Here is a 27,223-nt window from a genome sequence, read left to right as displayed (position 1 = left end):
CTAGCTTTGGTCAAATAGATGCTGTCGAGCAATCTTTGAGAAAAAAAGGTAGCCATAGAAAGTAAAGCCAAGAAAACAGCGTTGTGGGTAGGTAGAATCCTATCTTACCTCAACGGGTAGTTAGATCACTGTATGACCAAGAAGATATGCAGTCCGTAAAAATGCCAAGTAGAAATTTTAGATTGAAGCGTACACATGTAGTTCTAAAGAAAATTATATGCTTAAGAATTGTCTTACGTCCACGTCTTAGTTTGATCAAAGAATCCTCTTAGTTAACTCAGACCGCTTCACAGTAAAAGCTTGAATTGTATTTTTGATGGTGATTTATGATAGGATAGTGATAGATACTCTACACAAACCTACTCACTTACAATTGTTAGTATTTTCATAGCAAATAATAGAAAGTTCATGTTTGTGTTGTGTATGTTTTGGTGTAAGAATAAATGGTGCGATTGAATCTAGCATGCAACTTGTGTAGATTTTAGCACGCTATGGTGATTAGTTAGTTGGAAATAATCATTAAGAAGCGTAATTACGTAAAGAAAACAATAAACACAATCTACCTGACATTGTGTGAATATCTTATCTGTATCTATACATCCGGTATAACCACCATTTGGAGAAGCACATTAGTTTGACAGGCACTCGACAGCAGCTGGATGGAATATACAGTAAATGACTGTAATGACTAATGTGGGTGACAAATTGCGTCATGGGCAGGCAAAACATCAACAGCTGAGTTCCACCACAGAGTGAAAAATGGTTATCATTTTAAAACTGTGGAACATACGTCTCCACAGAGTAACTCATTCAGTACCAAGGACAGGGAAACATCACTCAATCACTCATTCAGCACCAAGGACAGGACTAACAACTGTTATACACAGAAAATACAATTTTAGAAAATACAATTTTGAAGTACTACATTATGAAACTGTATTTGTACCCACTTTGTAAGCAAATAAGACAACACTACCCCACCCTCCCCTTGCAAAAATGGACTGTTCCGAAATCACCATTTTGCAGAAATGGACCAACCAAAAGTTACTGCTACACATAAATGGACAATCTGAACACCATATCGAAGAAAAATTGAATTTTTCTTATTTGACTCTGCACGCAACAATGAACCTTCCCAAAAATACCCCAATGCAAAGAGGACTATTCCAAGTTACTACTCAAATTTTGGAGAGAGATAAAGCAATGGTTATGTCCACTAGGTCAGCTTAAAGAGGTGGGTACAGGTAGTATCAGAGCCAGTATCAAGATACCTACATTCTATTCAAGTAACGTAAAAGATAATTACAACTGATAACACAGCTTTTCAGGTTTCATCCAAACCTTGGCATTAACTTTGAGACTTTGAGACAGTTCTTTTCAAATCAGTCACCTTTATTGTGCACCCACAAACATTCAGTGTAAAGGTTGGATTTCAGACTATTGTGATCATTATATAAATAATGCAACAATGTTTTCATTAACTTTGTTGCAATTAGTGTTACAACTGAATAATAAAGATAATTAATAGCAGGTGACAAGTATACACTGTGCGGCTTCAGTCATGGTAATTCCCATTAATGAGCTATTAAATCAATCAGTCAACAACTAGAACGTTGAAATATTCACCTTGCTGTTACAAGAAGTCCATAGGACCTATGTAATGAATAGGTTTCCCTATTAAGCATTAGTATTTATCATACACTGATACATTTGAGAGCATCATACACATGTATTTTCATAATGAATAGTACTCATATAGATACCTTGATAAAACAATTGGCAAAATACTATAATTTATATTAAGTAGCAAAGTATATTCTGTCTCCAGTATATTTGCTCATTTTACAAGGCACATCACTGCACTGCAAAACCCTAAGGCTTATTCTCAATTCTGCAACATACACAATTTTGATACCATTTTGATCACCTCTTTTTTCAAACAATTCCTACTGTAACCAGTAGAGTACGTGGGAAAGGACATCCTCAAACCAACCAACCACACACACGCCACATCTTCAAAAAAGACGTCTTTTCTGAAGATGTGGCATAAGTGTATGCAGTTGGGTTGAGGTTGTCCTTTCCCACATACTCTACTTCCTACTATAACCACTTATTGTGGACCTCTATACACCAGTTACCTGAACACAACTATATTTTTTCTGTACTGGATTACAGTCGATTTCTATACTTTGGCCACATAAATTTGATCTCTTGAAAAAAACTTACACAATTGTGCAAACGTATCAAGGCAGCTTTTTTATGTCTAAAAGTCATTCATATAGAATCCACATATGGGATATCCACATCTCATGTAGTCTAGAAAATACTTTCCAAAATAGAAAAATAAGTCCCACACTTCAAGTTTCAATACATGTTATGAAGGTTGTGTCCTTTTCACACAAATCTTTGTGTCACCCTCCATGCAGTCAAACATCATCAAATTGCCTTCAAGACTCCAATATCAGTCCCAATGAAAAGTGAAAACAATGTCTTAAGTAGATTGCTGGCCACGGAATCACACCATTGGTAGCAGCAGTAGCTAAGGCACTATCATCATTAAGTCAAAGTTATAGAGTATTGTGAGTAATAAACGTTCCTGACAGTCAATAGTGCATGCGAGACAGTCAGGAACCTCCCTTTGATTTGTTGCACATGTCCCATTTACCCTACCAAAGAATGGTCAATTCTGATTTGTTACTGACACTCCATTTTTAAAATTACAAAAAATATGGCTAATATTTTCTGAGATCAGTCCTACAGCTACCTGTAACTTTCTCAGTCTGTGTTAAACAATGTGTCCCTGCACTTTCATTGGCAATGAAGTATATTATATTGGTTGAGATAGAGAGTTCATATTCAAATGTGCTAATTTTTGCGGTGTGATTAGGTAAATTTACCCTCTTCAAAAATATTGCTATATTTTATGACTTTTTTGCTTTCACAGACTTAGCATTCATCAAAACAATATCATCATATTGCTATGGTCATACTTATTCTCATGCTTCATGTAGAAGAATGCAAATAGATTGCTTTGTCATACAGCACATCATGAGTGATGTATTCTCTCCTGCCAGAGCCACCACTTGTGTACATGTACATTTGTATTCTGTAAGCAGTAGCCCTGGTCTAACAGTTTGTAATCAGCCCTTCTGGTAACATGCATTTCCAGCTGCCATTTCTGGGTAAGTTACCATCCAATCACAATGCCTCTTCACAATAATAAGCAACATGATTGGCTGGCAACTTTCCTGGGAACAACAGCAGGGCTAGGGCAGAGAATCTGATTGGCTGACAGTTGGCTAGCACTAACACTGCCAGAAGGACAGGTTGTAGGCTGGAAAGCCAGGGCCTCTGCCTGTTTTTGCATAACAGGTAGTACAAGTGGCAGCTTTGGCAGGAGAGGATGCGGTGATAGTCATTTCCAGGCTGTTGACTAGACTGTTGTCTCATGATTGTCTCTGTCTGAGTGAGATGTGTGGTTCTGCAGAACTTCTCCTGTGTCGCTGGAGACGTCCAGATGGTCCAAGGACACCTCTGTCATCAGTATGGGCTGGTGCACATCTCCGTCTTCTCTTGTTGCACCTGTGGATGGCACGGAGATGTTACAGATGGAATAAGGCAATGTGTGCCTCCCTTGCCATTCTGGTGTTACATATCAATACTATGGGAACTTGTCAAAAACACTTTGGGTTCAGAATCGGTGTCATGAGCTTGACTTCTGAGGCATAAATAGGCCCATGGCAAGGAGACATTGAACTACATTGGGGGAGAATCACAGGGATGGGATCAAATAAGAATAAATTTTAAGTAATTGCAGAACATGAGATTAGAGATATTACTGAGATTAGACACATTACTGAAATCAACCAGTTAGATATACAATAAAGAAGTGAAGCAATTCTTATCTTTTTTTCAAGTGGGGCAGATTAACTTAGAATTTGTGGCAAGTATGCATACAGCACAATGTACATGTATTAGTGACATCTGGCACATGCAGTGATGTACAGTTAAACATCCACACTAACACAGTTAGTGAATACTGACACGGACACTTATTAGCACTGGAAGCACATGCTGGAATGGGAGGATGGAATAGGGACTGAACACACTAAGGCAGATCTCAACATGTCTGCATAGAAATATGGTACACGGTTACATATGAAATTATTTCTCTGAAAATTCTCGGCTGTTAAATTGTTAATCAGTATATGCTGATTGACATGCATGATTTGATCATATCAGCCCTTTTTTCTAAGAGCAGAGCAAGAGCCTTGTTAGAAATTAGACATCTCTTGAGCATGAATATTGCTAGTATTCAAGACTTCTAAATTGTCTACAATTATTGAGTTATCTTTTGTAACAACAGTTCATTGAAGAACAGCAAGCCTGGTGTCTGTTCAAGCAAACCTTAATGACGTAATGTTAACGTCTTTTGAGCCATCTTGCAGACAATTTTTCTTTTTCAAAGATGTTTAAAGGACAGATTTGGGCATCCCTTCCTTATACCGTACCATGTAGACCAACATACCAACAAAATACAAGACAATAACCCAACAAAATACAAGACAATAACACAACACAGACTATCGGGCCAGGCAAGTTATGTTGAGATGATCCAAAGAAATCACCTTCCTCCACCCATGATGAAATGGTACTGAGCAAAAGTGCGAGCCCAGTAGGTATACGGTGCAACAAAACATGAATAGAAGGTTCAGTTCCCATGTCCACGTGCAGAGGGGGTTTGGCATAGTCTGTCTCCTACCTGTACCGAGGGTTATTCTCCGGGTTCCCCGGTTTTGCCCCTCGTTGAAACCCATGCCTATACACCCATGTACGCCTTCATCTGTGCCATTGAAAGTCATTGCATTAGCTATCAGCAGATCACGTGCAATTTGGGAGAAAAATCATGAAAAATGCATCACATTCAATTTGATTGGGGAATTCATTGAAAAATATCTCCGATCATCACGAAAAAATAACGGCATGACACACGATTTGCAAAAAATCACAAACAGTTGAAGATCATTTGGGGAAAAATATAACCATTTCAAATTGCACATTTCCCACATGAATCAGTAAGATCTAAAGATTCTTTATCATTGATTTAAAATGGTGAAATCACATATTGTATCTAAATAATTTAATTCTTACCAAGAATTGCCTCTGTAGCCAGTTGGACTGTAGGAAAACACTGTAGGTTCTTAATACTGGCCTTTTTGAGCTTTGCTTCCAAATCCCTCTTTAGAAACAAAAACAGAAAATGATACAAGTTAGTGAGAATACATTCTGGTAAGCCATTGAAGACATAACAAAATTAATGCACAAAGCTGTCATCAACACACACAAATGGTAATTCGGAACACATGTCTAATCTGTTTTTAATCAGAGATGGTTGCATGTACTATGATTGTGCCAATACAAAGAAACATAATTTCCTGTACTTCTACCACATACATACTCCTTTACATACAAGATGACAGCTCTCACTACATTTGTAAAGATTACTATCTTATCTTAGACAGCTAGATAAGTATAAACTGCATAATTTTGCATAATGAGTACTTTATGACAGCAGCTCTGTTGAGTTCCTTACTTACATTGACACAGGCAAAATATAATGGTGTGTTGTTTGTGGCATACTCTTCAACGGAGAGGGCAAGAGACTGAAAAGTTAAAAACCAGGACATTCATTAGTTTGACAGGAAAGATTACAAGAAATCAACAATTTTCATTCACTGACTCAAAAATATCAAAAGCCTTTGTCTTTTATGAACATCAGAGCCTTTAGCTAGAAGTTAGATTTTGCTTCTAAAAATCTACTTGTTACAACAAGATACAAGACAATGACATAAATGTTCATGAAGTGTAAATAAACTCCTACCCTGATAACACTGAAGTCAAGATGGGAGACATGGGCAAAGTCTAGAATGACAGGTTTGTAGGGTGGCTCTGAAAAACAACAAACAGAAAACAATAAACAAACAAGTAACAAACATAAATAGCCTGTAAACATATATTTTAAAAAAACACATGTATCTATCTGATGTCATACATTCAAGACCTTGAATAAAGTATTGAATGTTATTGGTAATCATGCTGTTGCCTAACATGAGAAGATCAAGGCCACTCACCATCCAATCCAGCATCGTGAATGGTGGTGACAATGAAGTCTGAGGCAGGGAAAGACAGCCCCTTGTCAAACTTGACTACCACGATCTTGGGGCAGCAGTCAATTGTGTCAACCTGGAAGAGTAACATTTACATGTGAAGTTAAGCATTTACCCTTCCTTCATATTTATCATACATCATGAATCTTTCTATGTACCTTACCATAGAAATTTAGAGAAGGAATGCAACTGTCTGGAGGTGTCCTGTCCTTGTATCTTTTGACTCCCCCCCCCCCCACAGGCATACTACTCTTGAGTCATAATATCAAGTGTGGTGGGTTCAATTAATCTTCTGTGTTCTTGATCTTGTTGACAAACTGCAATCCATACTTGGTTCTTGAGAAAGACAGATAAAGTCAAAACCGATCTAATACCGTCTCTGAGCTGTCATTTTCCAAAAACTACAAATTATGTAATCCATACATGATATACATTTTATATGAACAGCTAGTGTGGAATCAGTTTTTGAAAGCCACAAATAAGTCATCAAACCATGTAGAATATTGCGGTACCTTTGTGCCAGGTTTGGCTAATCCATACAGCTCAATAACCAGTCCCAGGCCCACTCCAACAAGGATGCCAAACTGTAGAAGGTTACATCAGGTTACAAACCTCACACAAAGCGTATCAAAATGAAACAATGAAGCATCTTCAGATGAACCAGGTATTACTTACAAGACCACATCTATCTGGTTATATCTTGATCTGTTTGAGTGATGGATATATGGAAAATTTAGAAGTGCTTACCTGGATTCCTAGAAACAACACACATAAGAAGCACACCATCCACACTAACAAGTCTGGTTCTGTGGCAGAAAAAAAAAGAGTTAGTCAGCTTTGCTTATGAAAAATTTTCCAGACATATCAAGCTAATCTTTAGGGCTCCACGGTAAGCTGCCGGGTCCGGTAAGCTGCCTGACCCGGTAAGCTGCCTGACCCGGTAAGCTGCCTGACCCGGTAAGGTGCAGGACCCGGTAAGGTGCCGGGCCCGGTAAGCTGCCGGGCCCGGTAAGCTGCCGGACCCGGTAAGCTGCCTGACCCGGTAAGCTGCCGGATCCGGTAAGCTGCCTGACCCGGTAAGGTGCAGGACCCGGTAAGGTGCAGGACCCGGTAAGGTGCCGGGCCCAGTAAGCTGCCGGGCCCGGTAAGCTGCCGGACCCGGTAAGCTGCCTGACCCGGTAAGGTGCAGGACCCGGTAAGGTGCCGGACCCGGTAAGCTGCCTGACCCGGTAAGGTGCAGGACCCGGTAAGGTGCTGGGCCCAGTAAGCTGCCGGGCCCGGTAAGCTGCCTGACCCGGTAAGCTGCCGGATCCGGTAAGATGCCGGGTCTAGTAAGCTGCCGGACCCGGTAAGCTGCCGGGCCCGGTAAGCTGCCGGACCCGGTAAGCTGCCGGGCCCGGTAAGCTGCCGGACCCGGTAAGCTGCCGGACCCGGTAAGCTGCCAGACCCGGTAAGCTGTCCGATCCGGTAAGGTGCCGGGTCCGGTAAGCTGCCGGATCCGGTAAGCTGCCAGGTCCGGTAAGCTGCCGGACCTGGTAAGCTGCCGGACCCGGTAAGCTGCAGGACCCGGTAAGCTGCCGGGTCCGGTAAGCTGCCGGGCCCGGGCCAAAAAGCTGCCGGACCCGGTAACCTGCTGGACCCGGTAAGGTGCCAGATGCAATAAGCTGCCGGACCCGGGAAGCTGCCTGACTCCTTTGAAATGTAATTAGAGTAGATAGTCTAATTTACAATAATTTTTACTATAAACTTATGCCTAAACTCACTGTGTATCCTCCACTGTTTGGGGATGACCTGATACTCAAACATGTTGATAACTGAGGCAATGATGACTGCTCCTAGTACTGCACTGGGGATGTACCGGAAATATGGCATGATGAATGCTAGAGCTAGGATCACCAGCAACCCTGTGCACAAACAACAAGAAACAAATAAACAAACATATAAATAATAAGAAAGAAAACCATGTCATTAAGCACAAGGACACCAAGTGCTATAAAATTAATCAATTCATTTTTGCAGACTTAATTTCCCGGTAGGAGGGGATCTGGGAGAGGAGTTTTTCATGTTATTTGAAGCTTTGCAGTTGAAACAATTCAGAAATTCATTGAAGATGCAAATTATTGGTGCCATGAATTCTTGGTCTAAAACATTTTAAGACTGACAGTAAGTGCTTTTCATGTTGTAACAAGGATGTCATATAACGTCCTTGGTTGTACATAATAATGATTTAAAAATGCCCATAGAGTCATGAGTATCTTAAAAACTGCAGGTATATTACAACAAAGAAACTACCAAAATGACTGACCTGCAAAGATCCCCCCTAAAGGAGTCCTGACCCCACTGGTGGAGTTGATGGCTGTTCTGGAGCAGCTACAGGACATGGGGTACGACCCGAAGAACGAACTCACTATGTTGGCAATACCTGGGGAGGAATGGACAGAGGTACCTTTAGTATATATCAAATGAGATCTACATTCTCAAAAAAAGTTTCAAAAGGTCAAAAGGTACATGATTCCACCAGATGATACAAAATTGTAGGGCCCACCTACTGTATTAATTGGTCTGCAATCCTTCTGTTTAGCCTCAACAAGAGAAAATTCTTATGCTGGTATTCAAATACAATTTAATCTCTATAACTGGGTACAAAATGGAGGTTTACTTCCGGACATTTCAAGTGACATCCATCACTCTTCTTCAGCATCAATAGGAGTATACTGGTAGTAATACAGACTTTTTTATGCACTGTATAATTCGAGGTAAGATTATATGTTACTTGCCATGGGTACTTACCAAGTGCTAAGAGTTCTTGTGTAGCATCTATTCTGTATTTGTTCCTACTTGCTGTAAAGGAAGCAAGATTAAGAGCATCTTATCATCAGTATCAACTTTTGTGCTACTTATCAGTAATGCTGTAAGAAAAGCATTTCAATGACTATCTAAAAAGTATCAATGTTCATATTTTTGCTGAGATATATTGATCACTGCAATATTTGGTAAAACTGCCAAATTCAAATAAAGCATTATATTTCTGAAAAGACACAACCTTAGTCCTACAATAAGGGTGATGAAAGAAGACTTACCAAAGGCTTTACCATACGCAATGGTCTCGAGTATTGCAATGAGAGGTAAGACTGCAATCCCGGCTCCTAAATTCTGTAAGAAAATATATATACATATTTATGTCTAAAGATGACAACATCTCACTGGCCAGGGATGTATTAGCTGTGATGAGTTACGATGGAAGAAAAGTAATAGGCTTGTGCTATTATTTCATCATTTTATTTCTGTACAAAAATGCCCATAGGCATCATCCTTACTGTGGGGAATGCCAGTCTTTAACTTTTGCTCTATTTCTGCAAAATCGCCCATTTGCATGCTTGGAGTTATATCATGTAAATTGATCACATACTCATTGATAAATTCTGTTCCATCTAGAAGACAGCTTACATAACTGCACACACTTACACTTAGAAACTCCTCCCCTTCTACAGTTTGGTTGTTATGCTGGTAAGAGAAGCTAGGGGGCCCCACTTTAGGGAACCCAGGTGGCACATCTTTGGTCATTGTGAAGGGTTTAATGTTGTTGCTGAAGAGAATACCAGCAAGGATTGTCGTCACAATTACAATAAGAGCATTCCTTCCTGGAGAAAGATAGAAAACAAACACATGTTAGTATCAATAAACGACCACAGGTATATGGCAAATAACCATTGAAGACTTGACTCCATTTATAGATTTTTTGTAGACCTTTAAAGTTTATACTTTATAGCAAAAGTAAGGACGTGCTGTACATGCATATTTACCTCCATAAGAAAAAGAGGTACAGTTTTCACTGTGGCATGGATCTTGTGTGTGTGTTTGTGCATGTCCGGTGGAATATTTGGTGTGTAGGTACATGTGGGTGTTGGAGACAGTCCTTGTTGATTTTGGTACTTCTGGTAGCTGACCTTAGTACTTCTGTCAATCAGTACCTTGTACACAGAAACATACCGTTATTCAGGTAGCAGCATTTCTGTATATTCCATTTCTTCTATGTGTCTATACAATGACAAAACATCAGACACTGGTCTCACCAGTTCCTATGAGCCAGACAGCCTTCCTCCCAACCCTCTGCCTTGTGGTGAGGGGTGTGAAGGGGTCCCTGTCTTTGTCCCAGTTTCTGTCCTTTAACCACTTCATTATTAACAGGATGACAAAAGATATAATTCCCAGAGTCAGGTCCCAGTGACTGGAAAACAAAATTAACATTGTCAAAGACAGCTTCTTCTCACAATTGCCTCAAATACATTGTCACAACAGCTATGTCTACTGTTGTAGAAGAACTATCTATTTCTACATGCTATACAGTAGCAATGATAATATAGTCAGAATGAGGAATAATATACAAGCAAAATCCTACTCCACTCACTTTGTTTCTGGAAGTTTCCTGAATGTATCATAGATGTTCCAGATGAAGGATCTCCGAACATTTTTCAGTCCAAAGATGAGCTACAACAGCCAGGAAGAAACACACATTGTCATATATTTTACACATTGTAGCATGATAGTAATACAGTACTTTATTCAAAACTGCAAAACATACTAACAGAAGAACCGGGATTATCATTTAGTGACTTGGTTAATACAATAGACTACTTCAGACAACAGCTTTCAGACAATAGAGATACCAGCAGTTAGTATTAGTACATAATGCACATGTCCATTGTAATAAGATGACTAAATACAATTTGAATTAAACTTTCATTGAAAGCAAAGCCATTGCAACTGCAATACACTGTATGCTTCAGCATACAATATACTGATTTGCTTACTATACATGGTGTAATACATCTATGTTATTTTCACCAATCTTACCAATAGTATATATTGAATACGAGGGCGGTTCAAAAAGTAATGCCACTCGTTTTATAACAGGCTCATTTTTTCATCGAATGAGTTGAAATTTGGCACAAATGTACAAGACTATATCCTGTTCAGATTGATGTATCTCAATTTGTGGTGCAAATTTTTATGAGCAACTGAGATGATTTTAAGATGACCACACCCTTAAAAGCTTGTCAGGAGATCAGTTCCTCTAGATCTTACCATTCTAGAATTATTGTAGGGAGCCGAAATTTTACCTGTACAATAACAAATGTCTCTATAGATTATATGCCAAATTTCATGTTTGAACTCACAATGGTTCATCTTTTACAGCCACTAGAATGGAGCGAGTTACTATATTACAGGCAGTTTGATTAATAGTCAAATACGTGATTTGTTGAATAAAGGTCTTTGTAGACTGCTTTTCCATTAGCCAAAAGATGCGAAACTTAGCACAATTATTAACTGTTTCAAGATCAAGAAGTGTATTAAGTTTGATTTTTCTCAGTTAATAAAAAAGTCGGTTATGGAAACGTTAAGCAGACCACCCCTAATCCACCGCTAATTACGACCCTGACCACCTTACTTCACATCAGGAACGAAAAAATGATAAGTGATTGTATTTAAAAGATGAAAATAGGCATGTGGCTTATAGAGAAATGCAACTTGATACATGTGCAATTTTATTTCCTTACAATAGCTATAAGTGATTTAGAGACATTATCAATTGCACGTTAATTGACCCTCTAATTTCTTCCGACGGGATAACAAGGGTGTGGTCATCTTGAACTCAACTCAGTCACTTATAAAAATCTTAACAACAAATTGAGATATGTCAATCTCAAGAGGATATATTCTTGTACCTTTGTGCCAAATTGCAACTCATTCGGTGAAAAAAATGAGCCTGTTATAAAACCAGTCGCATTACTTTTTGAACCGCCCTCGTATATGGTTGGTTGTATGAAGATTTTTCATTTCATATCTTCTTTTTCAAATCTTTACACAGCCCCATCCATGATATCCACATGTCTGTCCCTTGCGCTGTACTAATTTTCACACAAAGAAGTCACAAAACCCCAGACTACACGCCGAAGCTTACAACTCACAGCACAGTCTTCACTCACAAAAGAAGCCACTACACACCTACCTAGTTCTACCCGGTATTGTTACTTAGAAGGAGAAATAGGAATAAAATAGCCATGTTAAACATAGAACAAAATATAAAACACTACCATGCATATGGAAATACTCATGGCGTCATACAAAATGCAATATGGTAGATTAATGGCCAAAAATATGCCCAGCTTGTAGGGATGCTGTGATCCAAAACCAATCCAAAGGAGGTACAACTCTAATACTACCATTGCTCAGGGGAAAAAGGTAACAATTTTCAAACGATCTATATAATTTGTATGGCAATGACCAAATGCATATGCAAAGAGAAGGATCAAACTTTTGCCATGCAAGTTCAAAAAGTGCTCGAGTCTAATGCAGAAGAAAAGTCAGCAAAGTTTGTGTACAGATGGTTGCAGATTCAGTTCTACAGGAAAGAACATGGAAGTAAACCATGCAAGAACATTTCCTAGATGATAGGCTAGTACTGCAATTACTCTGTACATGTATGCCTTACCTTCAACTGACCACATCCGATGATGAGTGCTGCAGCAGACATATACCCTGAGATGACCGGAAACGCCATAAAATTCACTAAAAAACCTACAGAGCAAAATATGAAGAGCCATTGTGTTAAAACATGACAAGGCAAATGGTAATCATACAACATACTCTCATTTTTATAATTCAAAAAGAAAACTGTCCTCTCGTTGGATTCTTACAATTAATCCTACTACATTTATAGCAGTTTTAAATGTGATTCATCTAGCAACAATAAAGGCAGTGAACTACCTCCCTGAGTTTGACACTCTTCTTAAATATGAGCTTAATGTCAAATGATTAAATGTTGGATCAAATGTGTATATACTATTACATGTATTATATGTTGTACATGTAATGCTTTATGGCCTAAGAGCTTTTGTGGCTACTACAGAAGATATATGATTTTGGATGTAGATGTTTCAACTGTTACCAAAAAATTATTTCGAGCACTCACCTAACTGTAAGACACCCATGGCAAACTGTACAAGTCCTGCGCAAAGGCAGAGAGCGATAGCGAGCGTAGGTTCCCCCTTCGCATACTCAGCCGTCATCAGCGATATGATAGCCGTTGGTCCCAGTGTGACGTCCTTCGATGTGCCAAACAGGCAGTAGATGAAACAGCCCATAAAGGCTGAATACAGACCATACTGTTGGGTGAGAACAAGGAATAACATATCAATAATTGATTGTGCCTGTTTTGAAAGGCTATGTTTTTAGACTATCCATACAATACTCTGAATGTTTCCCAGTTTGTGGATGGCCAACTGCATCCCACTGTCCACCATGTCACACATCGCCTGATGTAGTATGTCCTCCCATCAAAACAGGAGCATAATTCAAAACACCAGTCTTGTCCCTTAGAGAGGGGAGCACATTAACCAAGGACATATAACGTCCTTGCATTAACAAAGATTCTCATCAATCAACATTAATCAATCAAATAATGATCAATGCTATGCTATCAATTAGGTGCCATACGGAGAAAACTTTAGACCATGCCAAACAAAATGCCTTCCATTGACAAGCAATCCAACAAATCTGGCTTCAAGTGTGAAATAGTCTTTCCCTGGTAATTACTATAGTAGACAATGAAAAGTGACGAGGAATGCAAATGGCACACACATATACTGTAGGCCTTCACTCCCCTCTGACTGTATGTCTGCTAATGGGACTTGTCAAGTCATATAGGAACTACTCTAGTAGATCTATCACTAATCAAAATGCCATTTCTCTTAATACACAGACACGTCAAGTGGGAAAACATAGACTCAGCATAAACACTATTACTAGTAAAGTTCACAATTACGAGCTACGGGATTAATAAGATATCAACCATTATGATAAGTTTCAAAAATGCTCTCAGTGATACATATGTACTAATAAATACTGGTAATAAAACTGTTGTTATTTTCATCTGCATGGTCATCTGTATATTGTATTAAAACTATTATAATGTTGCAATTACTTGGCATGTATATATAACTTAAGTGCAATTCACCAGCTTTGCTCACACATTATTCCACCAAGAAATGGTTTGCTTTCAGTTAATGGTTGCTGCCTGTCTAGTTGTCTGTAAATGCCACTTATATTGTTGTTTCTTGATTACAAATGCTTCCTTCATCCCCTTAAGTGGTTTCACACTCATGTGTGATGTTTTTCAGGAATCTTATTCTGGCAATGGGCAGGCAAATGCAGCAAATTTACGGTATCCTTTTTTGGGGTACCCCTCCAAATACATTCACATTCCGAGATAGAATAAGCCAATTTGCAATCTGCTTGAATTTATAAGGTATCAGGTTTGTCTACTAGGAGTGCCTGAGGGTCGATTTCCTTTGTGGACATACATAATGTCACCAGAGACATCATTCATATCTCAATTTTCAATCCTGAAAAACCCTGTGGCATTACACAGAGGAGGGGGTATTACCAGGGGAACTGAATTACTTAAATGTGGTCGTAATACTAGCTCCATAATTTGTTGTGATGTTTGTGCTTTCTTCTTTGATGAACTGATCAATCATTTTGCATACGCAGCTGACATGGGTGACCCCAATTTGACCTAGACCCGCCCCCTTTTACCATCATAGAAGTTTCAACCATCTTAAAATTTTCTAGGTCCAGTTCTGCTTATATTATAACAGGTTCCGAATTGTTATCAAAAAAATTAAAATGGAGTTTTTGCCCACCACCCCAGCCCACTCAGTCACTTCCGGTCATGTCCGAATTTATCATAGCTCACCTGAAGAGGTAACTCGGCGACTGCAGCATAAGCCAAACCCTGGGGAATCACGGTCAAACCAACCGTCAAACCTGCGATCAGATCTCCCTGGAACTTCTCGAGGTTGTACCTGGGCAGCCATGCCACGATCGGTAGTCTCTTTTTGAGAAAACGCACAGAACACGTTTCCTGGACCAATTTGACGCCATTTCTTTTACACTTCTTCAGAACCACTGCCATTCACTCCGACGTTACTTGAAGACCTTCTCGGACCTCTCTGGTTCAGTGGGATCGCTGGTGTGAGTTTTCAGTCTTTTAGCGACCAGGACATGGCTCTAACGCTGTGGAAAACGCCGTGTGGACGTTGACTTCTTTGCTCAGTGTCACTTGCGTGCCCGCAATCATCAACAACCTTTGACCTTATGGTATCACACTACAGTTCCTATCACAAATGGTTATCGGGCTTTTATCATACCTTAAATGGTTTACTTCTTTGGTTAGCTTTACTCGCATTAGATAAAACTCCATTCTTGCACAATATTTGACGCAAAGGCTGGCAAAATTCTTCCAACTTAAGATAGATTGATTTTTAATTTAAAACAATGAAGCTCGTTGGATGATTCAACAATTCACATTAAGGTTCCGAGCTTAACTCTACAAGGCAGTCAAACCTTTAGGATTAGTCAAAAGTGTATCCCTCTATGTCAGTCTCACTTATCATGAGAGTATCCTAACTTCTCCAAAAAGCCATATTATAACTAATATTTATGTAGGTAACCGATATAATAATGCTGACTTAACTTGCCTAAAAGGTCTAAGAGGACATTGGCGATTGTCACAGATGGTCACAATTCCATTGTGGAATTTTTTTCGACAAGGCATGTGATGCTTGCAAGAAACTATTTTTTGCATGTTTGCAAAACAAGAAAACTGATCAATAAGCCAGTTGTTTTAGTTACTTGTTTTCAAGCGTTTCCAAACGATCACCTTTTTTTGCGACGACACCAACAACTGAAAAGTTTTAATGTCCTCAAGTCTTTGTTCAACTATTTCAGTCTGTTCTTTAGTAAGGTATGCAGCTAAGACTAATAAAAACAACACTTATTGTAGTACTTTATAAAAGCTAATCGTACAAACATAACGTTGACACGCAATTAAAGTCGACACGGGAAAGAAAGACAGCCGTTCAACATCTCTCTGCTTCCAAAATCATCAGACTTTACACATTCCAATGCCCACTGCAACCTAAGCACTATGTATGTCCCACAATGCAGATTGTTTTGCCCCATGAACCCAATTAAGCACCTTGATCCCGAGAAGCAAATTCAGGAAGCTACTGGGGGTATTCCATGACGCAACCGTATGACATCATGGAATGGACGGTTCCACTGGGGTTGAGCGAAGGGGGGTTCAATTCAACCATTCCCCTAAATTCAACATAAAATTGCCTGTTTTTCAGATGTGCCGCTAGTAGAAGTCTGCTAGTACTACTCACTACAATATTGATATAAAGATTTGATATTTGGCGTCATATTTTAAAGGAAAAAATATCTTTGTATCCATATCCAAGGTTAGTCGACCTTGGATTGGTCTATTCACAACATCTGTTTGCTATCTGACATTGTGCAAACTGCAAGTCACACTGAGCTTGCAAAACGCGTGCCGTATGCCTAGGTCTTCAGTCAAGAGGTAGGAACAACTGCCCAATCGTTGACACCCACTGTTGACTGTGCCAACAAGGTGTCCAGGTTAAACACAGCAGTTTGTATGTAATGCTGGATGTATAGTGTCGTGTCCGGAAGTGTTCTGTATCATATCACAACGCGTTGTTTTCGCGCAAAAATCTGTTCACGAGGATCCGAGGAGCAGCAGCAGATGTTTTTTGCCGCTCACGTACGTGACAGGTGAGCCAAAGGGATGAGATAGGTGTTGTTGAATTGTGCTCCCCGTTGAGATAATACTCAAGGACAGTAGGCGATGTGCGACACGGTGGACAGCGGAACGCAGGTGGCCATCCACGAACTGGGAAACAGGGATGGCGAGGACCAAGGATGGAGAGAGGACATCAAACAAGGATGCAGCAGATTTTTGCGAAGCTGCTGTACCGTCAAAACGGCAAAGACACGATTGCCCATCTTGACTTGGTTGCCGACGTACCGACTGGCGTGGTTGTTCCGTGATTTTGTGGCGGGTTTCACGGTGGGACTGACAGTGATCCCCCAGGGGTTGGCTTACGCAGCCTTGGCTGAGCTGCCATTACAGGTGAGATCTGGTGTGCGTACGTGCAGCCCGAAACGTCCTATCCCTGTTATCGTTCGTGGCGTAGTAGATAATCAACTAAAGAGGTAGAGGGTAAACAACAAAGATAAGTCGGCAACAGATTTAAAGTAAGACTCATGAATCCAGTACACAGAGTTTGTACAAGAGACAGACCAACACTTACGTTATATGGTGTATAATTCGCATCATGACCTGTATTAATTCCGAGGTTGTTACTAATTTAGATGGGGCTTGATTATAAATCACTTTCAAATGGGATGTGGTCAAACATTTTCTTAAATGAAATGTTCTTTTATGATGATTAAAAATCTTAATGATCTATATCACTTGAAACAACCTGAATTTCAAATAAAATCTATTTCAAAATTGGCCACTTGCAGAGTGCAGGTCTAAGACCCAACCTGAGCCATTGTTGTGCAGTGGACCACAAAATTACAAGGTCAGGCGAGGTCAACATTATCTCCAAGAAGTCAGAGGTTAATTCCTAACAAGCACATGTTTGCTCTTGGTCAGTAAACATCACCAGTGCAATTAGACGATGTCATAAATATGTACCTTCAGCTCTTTTACAGCAAATTGGGACAAGTGATCCAGTAAGGGCCATTTTTGCAAACTGTAGAATTGATAATACCAGCATGTACATCATACTGTAAAGATATATGAGTGAATAAGGCTGCCTTTAAGTTTAAAGAAAAAGAAAAATGTATAACGCTGCATATTTCTTGTCAAGCATACATAAAAATCTTAATGTATGTAACGCTAGTTCACCTTTATCCGCGAAGTAACCTAAATCCGTTTTGATAGGCTTTTTAGGGATATCGAGTCGACAAATTGACAAATTGAAGTATTTGAAAAAAAATTGCATTTGGAAACCAACGGTCGTAGACTTATATCCTTAAATACCCTGTTTCAAAAACAACGGATATAGGTTACCTGACGGATAAAGGTGAACTAGCGTTACACAAATGGCTACTTTCTTGTGATGTCATCACTCGTGGTTGATTACTGTTAGAAGTGTTTGAATAATTATGTCATCTCCTACAGTATGGCCTGTATTCTGCCTTCATGGGCTGCTTCGTCTACTGCGTTTTTGGAGGCTCGAGACACGTGACACTGGGGCCAACCGCCATCACTACTCTCATGGTGGCGGAATACGTAAATGGGGAGCCTGTGTATGCAGTAGTCCTGTGCCTGTTAGCTGGCTGTGTGCAATTCCTCATGGGAGTTCTACACTTAGGTGAGTCCTGAAACCCTGTAATCTGATGCTACATGATAACTGTATCTGTGTGATAATGTTGTTGCAATAATCAATCCACACATTTTAATTTGATGGATGGTACTAGTAATGCCCAAAGTCTGAATGTTATTGTTGTTGTTGTCCTTGTTAAACGTTTATTATTTCGCTAGACGTGGCCTCTTGGTGCTGGGTAAGTTGTGTGTATCATGTATGCAAATAAACCTGAATGTTACTCAATTTTTCCAGGGTTTTTGGTGAACTTCATCTCCTTCCCAGTCTTAGCAGGCTTCTCTTCTGCAGCTGCCATCACCATAGCTACTTCACAAGTCAAGGTAAACTACTTCTTCAGTTAGTATGTTTGATATACAAATGTATATCAAAGATATTATAACCCAAAATAGCTTTTATTATACACCATGAAATTAAAAAAATATGGTACATGTATGTGCTGAAAGTCACTGTCCTTGGTGCTGAAAAGGTATACTGCATCCGTAACATCAGTTGATGTATATTCAATACATAACAAAGATATTATATAGCTTTTATCGTCCAAAGATGCATAGATGTAGCACTGTGAGGAGGCATGTCTGTTACCAAGTACAAGTTCTGTGCAACAAATCAAGAAGGTCATCGGAAACCAGCTAGAGTTACCATGGCACAAATTCAAATTACATGTTCACGAAACTAGTGCTCTGACATTTCATTATTGATAGATAGATATGTAGCTGTTTTCATTTTGTGATTTCAGTTGGTTCTGGGACTGAAGAATATTCCACGATCTTTCATCAAAGCAGTGCCGACTATTTTCCAAAAAATAACACACACAAAGTAAGTGTACCTCTTCTTTCCTGTTCCTCATACAGTATCAATGTTAAATTGGGACAGTGCATCTCTAGAGTCAATTTCTAAGCTTTGTCAATTTTGCTTAACGAATTTAATTTGGCTGTTGATTAACAGTGTGTCAAAAGCTACTGTCCTCGGTGCTGAACACTATCCACACAGCACTTCTTTGAATAGGTGAGTGTTGATAAAAGAAGCAGTGTCATTAAATTTTGACCAAATTACCTTGTGAACATGGCTTCAACTGATGCCAAATAGGCCTTTTCACTGCAACCATTGCATCATTAAAATATGGAGTTAAAGAGAAAGAAGAAAAGACAAGAAATGGAGCAAAACTTCCCTGGTCACTAAAGAGAAAGAAGAAAAGAAATGAGAAGAAACGGAGCAAAACTTCCCTTCGTGAAAGTAACCATAACAAAACGTGTGCACCTTTTCCAGCCTGTCAGACATGGGGATGGGGATTGTGTGCTTTGTGGTGCTGATAGTGCTGAAGAAGCTGAAGGAGGTGGACTGGGACAAGAAGAAAGGAACCCTGCAGAAACCTCCTTTGTGGCAAAAAATCCTGCGCAAAGTCCTGTGGCTCTTTGGGACAGGTATGTTGACTATGGCTGGTATTATTCACTAGTATCTACATACCTTTTTCCATCCCTTCCATTGTTCTGGAGCCCATTTTCATTGTTAAATCTGCAATTTCAAGCTTTAAAAAAATACATATTTATAAACTTCAAACTATCATCAGAAGGTCAATTTTTTTGACGGACAGGGTGAAAATTTTTCTGTCCCAACAAGCAAATTTCTGACAAATTTCAGAGGGACAAGTTCTGGAGACATACCTAGTGCTAACTCAGTGTAGGTTTATGCTTTCTTAAATCATGTTCTAATATTAGTATATACATTTTTACCAATTAGACCTAAATTTAGAGTTAAAGTCTGAGTATTGTGTAAATTCACACCAAATACTGATAAGCTGTCATAGTATTCCTTGACGGAAATTATTACCCAAATGTGTACATGTAGTACATGTATGTTCTGTTATCATTCATACTATGCATTTGTTGTCATTTCTGCTGCCATCTCAGTAAGGAATGCAGTGGTTGTGGTGGCTGCATCACTGGTGGCGTATGGCCTGCTGACCAGAGGAATCAGTACCTTCACTCTCACTAAGGAGATCAAGCCAGGTCTGCCAGCCTTCCAACCCCCACAGTTCTGGCTGGTCAAGAATGGGACTGTTGTAAAAAATGGGCCCGAGATTATTCAGGTAACAGTAACACACATTTGTAAATATGTTGACACACCGTTCAATACCTGAGGCAGTGATTACCTCCATGAAAAATGGAGGTATAGTTTTTGTCTGTCTGTCTATGTGTCAACACATAAGTTGCCTGATAACGCTATCCTCAGTTCAGTCTACTGTAAATGCGTTTTGATAAGTTCACCACGATTGTGTTTGTGGTGGTTTTATGTTTGCAATAATTCTATAGTCACATACTATACAGTTATAAAAACACTGGTGGTTTCAAGTTTGCGGTGTAGCAGTCTCTGTGAAAACCGCTGGCATAAAACCACCATGAATATTACAGTCACTGTCCTTGGTGCTGAAAACGGTATCCACAAGGCAGACTCATTTACACCACCTTTAAAGTACTCTTAAATTTGTTTTTGTTTTTAAATCACTAATCTTACTTAACATAATGTATTAGAAGATCTGTTAATGATATACATAATACCTCCCAACTTTCTTGAAATGGAAAATCTATGAAAATCTGATGTTGACACATTCAATTCCCTTTGCAGGACATCGGGGTTGGTTTGGTCATCGTTCCACTTATTGGGTTTCTGGAGAGCATAGCAATTGGGAAGGCCTTTGGTGAGTTTTGTTTAAAGCTACCCATTTCTTCTTTGTTGAAGCAAAATGGTGTTGAAACAGTTCTAATTTGAAGTGTTAGACCATCTGTACCTTTTATGATAGCTTTAACTAGTAGTGATTTGCTTGTTTGTACATGTCCCAGATTGTATAAGTGAGCACATGTTGAGTCATAACTGGGGCGGCTTTTCCTTGCTCTGCAACTTTTTAACAGATTAATGAAATGAGAACATAACCAAAAAAATTTTCATTACACTATTCATATTATTCAATTTACACAAATTTCTTGTTCCAGCTCGCAAAGGAAATTACAGAATAGATGCCACCCAGGAGCTGATTGCAATAGGTAAGAGAGACATTTGATCATGGTTCACTGAAATTGCCACAAGGCAAAACTCAGCTTAAAGGGCATCCAAAGCACCAATGCTGATGTTGGGTACCATCAAACATACATACATTATACAGTGTAACATTTACATTCATGTAGAATAAAGCAGTTGTACATCAAGTAGGCATTCACATATCAAACCTATTGTGTATTTCTGCATTACCTCCTTCAGTTTGGTGTGGTTTGATACATCTCCTTCAGAAGTACTGAGACTCTTACAAGAAGTACCCTTAAAAACACATGTCGTTTCTTTCCAGGTGTGACCAACATGCTGGGTTCCTTTGTCTCGGCCTATCCAGTTACAGGGAGCTTTGGAAGGTACATATACTAAATATGCAACTTCACATCATAGAATTTCTATGAAATAATCATTAAGGTTAGAGTGTGTAGCCTTGCCCCACTGTGGTTGCTGTTACCATTTGCCTAAACCATAGAATGATGATAAAGTTATTCTATTCCCTGAACCTGCAGGACTGCTGTGAATTACCAGAGTGGAGTTAAAACCCAGCTGGGTGGTCTATTCACAGGTTAGTGGCAAACCTTCCTCAAGAGCTTAGCCAAGAGAAATGTTTGTGTTAAAAATGTTTATAACACAAGATAACGCTGTTACACAGAACTCCATTCTCTGTGCAATGTTCTTTAATTCTTAAAAGGACCTGACAGTTGCTTACACTGCATACAGAACATGCCTTACTCTGACTAAACTCCAACATGGAGGACCCAGGTTTCTGTTCCTTGCTGTTATAAGTTTGAAACACACACACAGTCCTCTCTCTCTAATGTGCCCTTGCTATCAAATGCCAGCTAAGATGTTGTCATCTAAGAAGGCCTTCTTGTTACCAGGTATCTTGGTGATTCTGGCCCTCGCCTTCTTGACACCATCCTTTAAGTACATTCCGAGCGCCGCCTTGGGAGCTGTCATCATCTCAGCTGTCATACAGATGGTGGAGTACTCTGTGATTCCTGTCTTCTGGAGGGTCAAAAGTGAGTCCACAGGATGTACATTATGCCTTTGATGTCATATCATTTCAGTTGTACAACAGCATGTTAAAGCTTTGAACATCTAGTATCATCCATTAGCAAGTAAAGTTTTAAAAAGTTAAAATATAGTCAAGTATCATTTTTTGTTTCAGCAGTGTTTTCAAATGTTTTCTTGTTTTCAGAACTGGATTTGCTGGCTTTTTTCGTCACCTTCTTTGGTGTCTTGCTCCTTGGAATACAGGTATGCTAACCTTACATTTTTTCTTCAATCCAAAGCTGACAATTCCGTTGTGCCTTTCTCTGGTAAAATTACACTAAGCCCCCAATATTAGTGATAGTTACTATAGCAATTTCAATACCTCACAGTTTTTGAGCTTTTGATTCCTGGTTGATCATGTTGTGTTGTTTGTTTCAGTATGGCATTGCCCTGGGAGTGGGTGTGTCTCTCATCATTCTACTCTACCCATCAGCTCGACCAAGGGCTACGGTGAGTTGAAAAAACATGTCTTTTTGATATGAAGTTTCTATCAGTTTTTCTTCGTGCTAATGAAATCTATCCTGGTATCCAGCTGTATTATAGCCTCGCAGAGAGGACAGAAGAGACTCGGGAGCTATAATACGGCTGGATACCAGGCTATAACATATCCAATTATCCAATTTGAATACAAAAAAAGCTAACCATCTTTCTACTTTGCTTCCTGCAGGTGTACCCAGCAAGTATAGCTCCTGATGACGTGTTGATTGTACAACTAGAAAGTGGCCTTAACTTCCCAGCTGTGGACTACATGAGGGACGTCGTGGCCAAGGACGCCTTCAAAGGTCCGCAACAGCTGCTGGATTTCCTATCAGTTATTCACAAATACCTTGCCTGTAGATACATTGTAGAAAGTTTAGAGTTTGTTTTTCCTCATTACATTTGTATTATAGCATTTAAAAGCAGTTTTCTAACCTCAAACATCAGGGCTACATTGGCCAATTATACAATTTAGTCTGATTTGAAACATCTAGTATTATCCATTATCTTTGAAAATTATATCACTGTGACTCACTCACTCTCACTTACTCAGTCCCGTAGCCCGTTGCTAATGAAGATGTGCCACAGCTTGCTAGGTTACAGGATTCACAGTGCTCATGCATCCACATTTAAAATTCTACTGATTGAGAAGACTGCATCATTAGAGCATACATGCAGCTGACTTGTTCCCATTGTTTCCCACAGAGAAGCCGTATAAGAATGTTGTGATGCGGTGCTGCTGTGTGAGTGACATTGACTGTACGGTGGTGCAGGCTCTGGATCAGCTCATAGAGGAGTTTGAAGCACGAGGGTTGAAATTACATTTCTCCTGTATGAGAGTAAGTCAACTTTCTAGTTGGTAAAAGGCAGTGTTGTTCAGCTGCTGCAAAGAAGCTCTATGAGTTATATATGGATTTGGTTTTATTTTTTTAGTAAATATATGGATTTGGTTTTATTTTTATTAGTAAATTGATATAAAATACATTCCAGAGAAATGAAGTTTTCACTAATTATCATGGAATGTTATCTGTGTAGTAATCATAGTACAATGCTTAACTTTCTTCCAACATTAAGATGTACACGGATCAACAACATGATAGTATTGATCCTGAAGAAGGTAACTAGATAAGAACAGTGGTCATTGAAAATTTGATCTATGTACATCTTAGTGTTGGAAGGAAGTTTAGCATCGTACTATAGTTTTCACTTATATCGTCACAATGTTTTAAAACACCAAATAATGACTCCTATAACTTTTTTTGTTGAAGTGAGGCGAAGTTACATTTTTTCCATTATGTGAACAATATGATTACATAATAGTTTATGTAAATCTCCACACTTTAAAGAAAGTACGATTTGCAAAGAAGTTAAACAAGTAAAACCGAGATACCATATAAATGTAGGCAGTCAATAAGTAACGACTGTATTCCCTGTTTTACTGCAGCCAGACATTCGAGCGGCCCTGGTAAGATCAAAGATCAAGGGCTTCAGATACTTCAAGACCTGTGAGGATGCCATTGCAGCAATGAGAGGTAAAGTAGACCTTTTTTTCCATTCTCTGGAAATTTAAGATAGGCCATGTGTCAATAGGTCAATCCTGACTGTCCATCACAATTAGCAGTTCAACCAATGAGAGCATGGCAATTAACGGTTTGACCTGTGAGAGAATAGTGTCATTTGGGCTATCTTCCTACTAGTACTTAATTTCCTGGACTGTTATAAGGAAGTATCTCTGACCCAGGGCTCTAGCCAGCTCGAAATTTTTTTCTGTCAGCCAATTCCCACTGTCGCGAAAACACTATTCCAGGAGTTAGAGAGACTGAACTGAGACCTTGTAAAACGGGTTTTAATGAGATTATTGTATACAAACGGGCGCCGCCACACATTGTCAACAATCATAACAATAGCAAAACAAACAGCGTGTGGCTTTTACGGCCGTGGACAGCGTCCCCAAGCCGCCTGTAGCTTCCACCAAGGATTTTTGTCCGTCAAGGTTGACGGATTGGTTTTAATTTTTTTCCGTCACATGCAGCAAATTTCCGTCAATTGACGGAAAAACTGACGCTGGCTAGAGCCCTGCTCTGACCCAAAGTATATGTGGCTAAAGTGTAAACTCTTTTCTCCCTGTCTGAAATAACTTGGACAGCTGTGAGTGGTGAGTATTCCCTAATCACTGTAACTTGCTGAAAGCCTTTGCCTTCTTTTTCAGTCTGATTACTTTCTTTATCTCTACTATGAATATATTTATCATGCTGTTCTAAAGAGTATAATTTATTGCTTACTTAATAGTTATGAACCATTGATAAGTTCAATTCATTTCATAAGCCGTGTCTGTAGAGCAATTGTTGTAATAAATCATATTTTGTTCATATAGTAATTTGTTTTTTGTGAACAGTAAGCAGATATGAACCTTATGATAAATGATAGATATCATCAGTGAATTTTAAAGGTTGTAGTTATTAGATGAATATGACATATGATATGATGTATGATATGATATATGTATGATATGATGACCTTCCTGCAGAACCTGACCAAGAGAATGGAGAGGTCATCATGACTGACCACGCCCTGCTATCCAACATTGACACACCCGACGACGACACACCTGGCAACACACCTGATAATGTCCCATGTACAATCCACATTCCTGCAGTAAATGTGTCAAAAGTCACAGCAGTGTGAAGAAAATGGCATGTACATATGAACAGTATAAAGAAGGAGCTGAGCCACTGCCAGGTGGTGACGTCTTATCACCATATCATGAAAGCCATAGTAGCGAACTTAGGCCCAATCTAGACACAGTTTTTACCGATATCTGTGGAGATGTTGGAAGGGATCTGGAACGCTGGGGGCGGGACACCCGTGGCGCTTGCAGTCATAAACAGCTATATAGCCTAATGAGCCCGCGTTATATGCTAATGAGCCCTCCCGAAGTCCGGACGCATCTACACGCACGCGGAAGTTGTCGGGGACCCCTGCTAAGCTATCGGGCGAATCGTCCGGACCTTTCGGGAGAAATTTTGCCGATATCTTAATGGCGATATTGCAGTTCCATCTAGATGCTGAAAAAAAGCTGTCGGCGAGAGGTTGTCGACTCGCAGATATTGGGGAAAACTGTGTCTAGATCATGCCTAAAAGTATCATGAACTATTGTTGTAGAACTTTTACCTCATAATCTCCCAGCAGATCCTACAGTGGCATGAGATAGTATCATAAAGCTGGCCTGAAGGAGTTAAGCTGGCCAAGAAGTTAAGCTGGCCGAGGAGTGTCATTGCCAACTACTGTGGTATTATTAGCTCAGAGTAACGGGTCCAGGATCCAGAGTTGCCGTGAGATTTCTTTGTGTCCAACAATTGACACAAAAACTTGTTGCAAATTTAATCTTTCGGTAGGATGCTAGATTTTAGACAATTGTACATACCGGTACTTAGTACCTCTGGTAGCTGATGTTGTGCTGGGTTCCTCTTCAGGTTTGATCACATGACTTTTGGGCAGGATGGCCCTGAAGAGGGCTTTTCCCAGTAGAGCATAGACATAGAAATGACTCCGGTCCCGTCCTGTGCCAGTACAGTTGTACTAGAAGTAACATTGTGTAAAGTAATCAAATTACATGATGTGATGAGTTTGATGTTATAAGTGTACAAATGTAAATATATCGACCAGATTTATTTATTTGGAAAGATTGAAGATTGGTCCAAAACATCATATGCCTTAGTGGTAGATATGGGAGATGGGCATTTATTTATTTGCAAATGTGACAATGCATCACACTCAGACTCTCAGGAGAGAGAACAGATAGAGACTGGTATGTTTCATTCTTCTCCCTGATGCCTTAACTGGTACAGATTTGCTGCATTGATGGACTAATGGCAGGGAGTGAGAAGCTCAGGTATACACTGTTTCAACATTGTATCAATCTGATCTTCATTGTGAAATAAGATAGTGACTGTCACTGTAGTATATAACTTATGAGAGCCACATTGTGTGCACAGTGATTTTAGAGTCAGTTGATGTGACTTGTCTGTCATATGGCTTTAAGCCAACTGTACTGCAGTACATAATTTACTGTAGGTTTTTAGCTATAGGAGTCAGAGTGTCAGAGGCCTCATAGATTTTAGAGAGGCATAAAATGATGGAATGGAATAGATGAATGGTACAAAGAATTGACTGGTTATTGTTCTATTTTATTATACATGATATTAACATATATTT

The 27,223-nt window shown here is 39.4% G+C and overlaps 2 protein-coding genes across 5 annotated transcripts; one reads left to right on the top strand and one right to left on the bottom strand.

The window, feature by feature from the left end:
* Positions 1-1,371: 1,371 nt before the first annotated feature.
* On the bottom strand, positions 1,372-15,399 carry LOC118428706 (sodium-independent sulfate anion transporter-like). 2 transcript variants are annotated; one of them, XM_035838846.1, is made up of 18 exons: positions 14,926-15,399; positions 13,141-13,333; positions 12,661-12,746; positions 10,576-10,655; positions 10,241-10,395; positions 9,633-9,808; positions 9,248-9,320; positions 8,958-9,008; positions 8,473-8,589; positions 7,931-8,071; positions 6,915-6,973; positions 6,680-6,751; positions 6,132-6,243; positions 5,882-5,949; positions 5,598-5,663; positions 5,152-5,239; positions 4,763-4,843; positions 1,372-3,582 (listed from the first exon to the last, which is right to left on the bottom strand). In XM_035838846.1, exons 1-18 carry the CDS (start codon positions 15,142-15,144, stop codon positions 3,434-3,436), a joined length of 1,986 nt encoding a protein of 661 aa, XP_035694739.1. In that variant the 5' UTR covers positions 15,145-15,399; the 3' UTR covers positions 1,372-3,433. The 2 variants fall into 2 exon arrangements, with proteins under 2 accessions (XP_035694739.1, XP_035694740.1); XM_035838847.1 differs by lacking the exon at positions 4,763-4,843 and having other exon boundaries at positions 14,926-15,394.
* A 914-nt stretch (positions 15,400-16,313) lies between these two features.
* On the top strand, positions 16,314-25,912 carry LOC118428705 (sodium-independent sulfate anion transporter-like). Of its 3 annotated transcripts, XM_035838845.1 has the most exons (19): positions 17,034-17,166; positions 17,565-17,623; positions 18,229-18,421; positions 18,668-18,753; positions 19,170-19,249; positions 19,700-19,854; positions 20,341-20,519; positions 21,056-21,128; positions 21,421-21,471; positions 21,771-21,831; positions 21,985-22,040; positions 22,357-22,497; positions 22,677-22,735; positions 22,910-22,981; positions 23,199-23,313; positions 23,714-23,847; positions 24,453-24,540; positions 25,155-25,163; positions 25,536-25,912. In XM_035838845.1, the coding sequence occupies exons 3-19, from the start codon at positions 18,250-18,252 to the stop codon at positions 25,691-25,693; spliced, it is 1,689 nt and encodes a 562-aa protein (XP_035694738.1). In that variant the 5' UTR covers positions 17,034-17,166; positions 17,565-17,623; positions 18,229-18,249; the 3' UTR covers positions 25,694-25,912. The 3 variants fall into 3 exon arrangements, with proteins under 3 accessions (XP_035694736.1, XP_035694737.1, XP_035694738.1); XM_035838843.1 differs by lacking the exon at positions 17,565-17,623 and having other exon boundaries at positions 16,314-17,166; positions 25,536-25,911; XM_035838844.1 differs by lacking the exons at positions 17,565-17,623; positions 25,155-25,163 and having other exon boundaries at positions 16,331-17,166; positions 25,536-25,909.
* The last annotated feature ends 1,311 nt before the right edge of the window (positions 25,913-27,223 follow it).

This window comes from Branchiostoma floridae, chromosome 13, assembly GCF_000003815.2.
Source record: "Branchiostoma floridae strain S238N-H82 chromosome 13, Bfl_VNyyK, whole genome shotgun sequence".
Taxonomy (NCBI): Eukaryota; Metazoa; Chordata; class Leptocardii; order Amphioxiformes; family Branchiostomatidae; genus Branchiostoma; species Branchiostoma floridae.
The sequence above is the reverse complement of the archived record's forward strand: the minus strand, read 5'-3'. Positions and strand labels throughout refer to the sequence as shown.

What these genes read in the sequence shown, in the direction of transcription:
- LOC118428706 (XM_035838846.1), bottom strand. Translation starts at nt 15,144, where the DNA reads ATGGCAGTGGTTCTGAAGAAGTGTAAAAGAAATGGCGTCAAATTGGTC. An exon ending in TCGCCGAGTTACCTCTTCAG is followed by an intron (nt 13,334 to 14,925) that starts GTGAGCTATGAT and finishes CTCACCCAACAG; the next exon opens with TATGGTCTGTATTCAGCCTT. An exon ending in GAGAATAACCCTCGGTACAG is followed by an intron (nt 3,583 to 4,762) that starts GTAGGAGACAGA and finishes TGCCATCCACAG; the next exon opens with GTGCAACAAGAGAAGACGGA.
- LOC118428705 (XM_035838843.1), top strand. Translation starts at nt 16,882, where the DNA reads ATGTGCGACACGGTGGACAGCGGAACGCAGGTGGCCATCCACGAACTG. An exon ending in ATGGGCCCGAGATTATTCAG is followed by an intron (nt 20,520 to 21,055) that starts GTAACAGTAACA and finishes TTCCCTTTGCAG; the next exon opens with GACATCGGGGTTGGTTTGGT. An exon ending in TGTCTTCTGGAGGGTCAAAA is followed by an intron (nt 22,498 to 22,676) that starts GTGAGTCCACAG and finishes TCTTGTTTTCAG; the next exon opens with AACTGGATTTGCTGGCTTTT.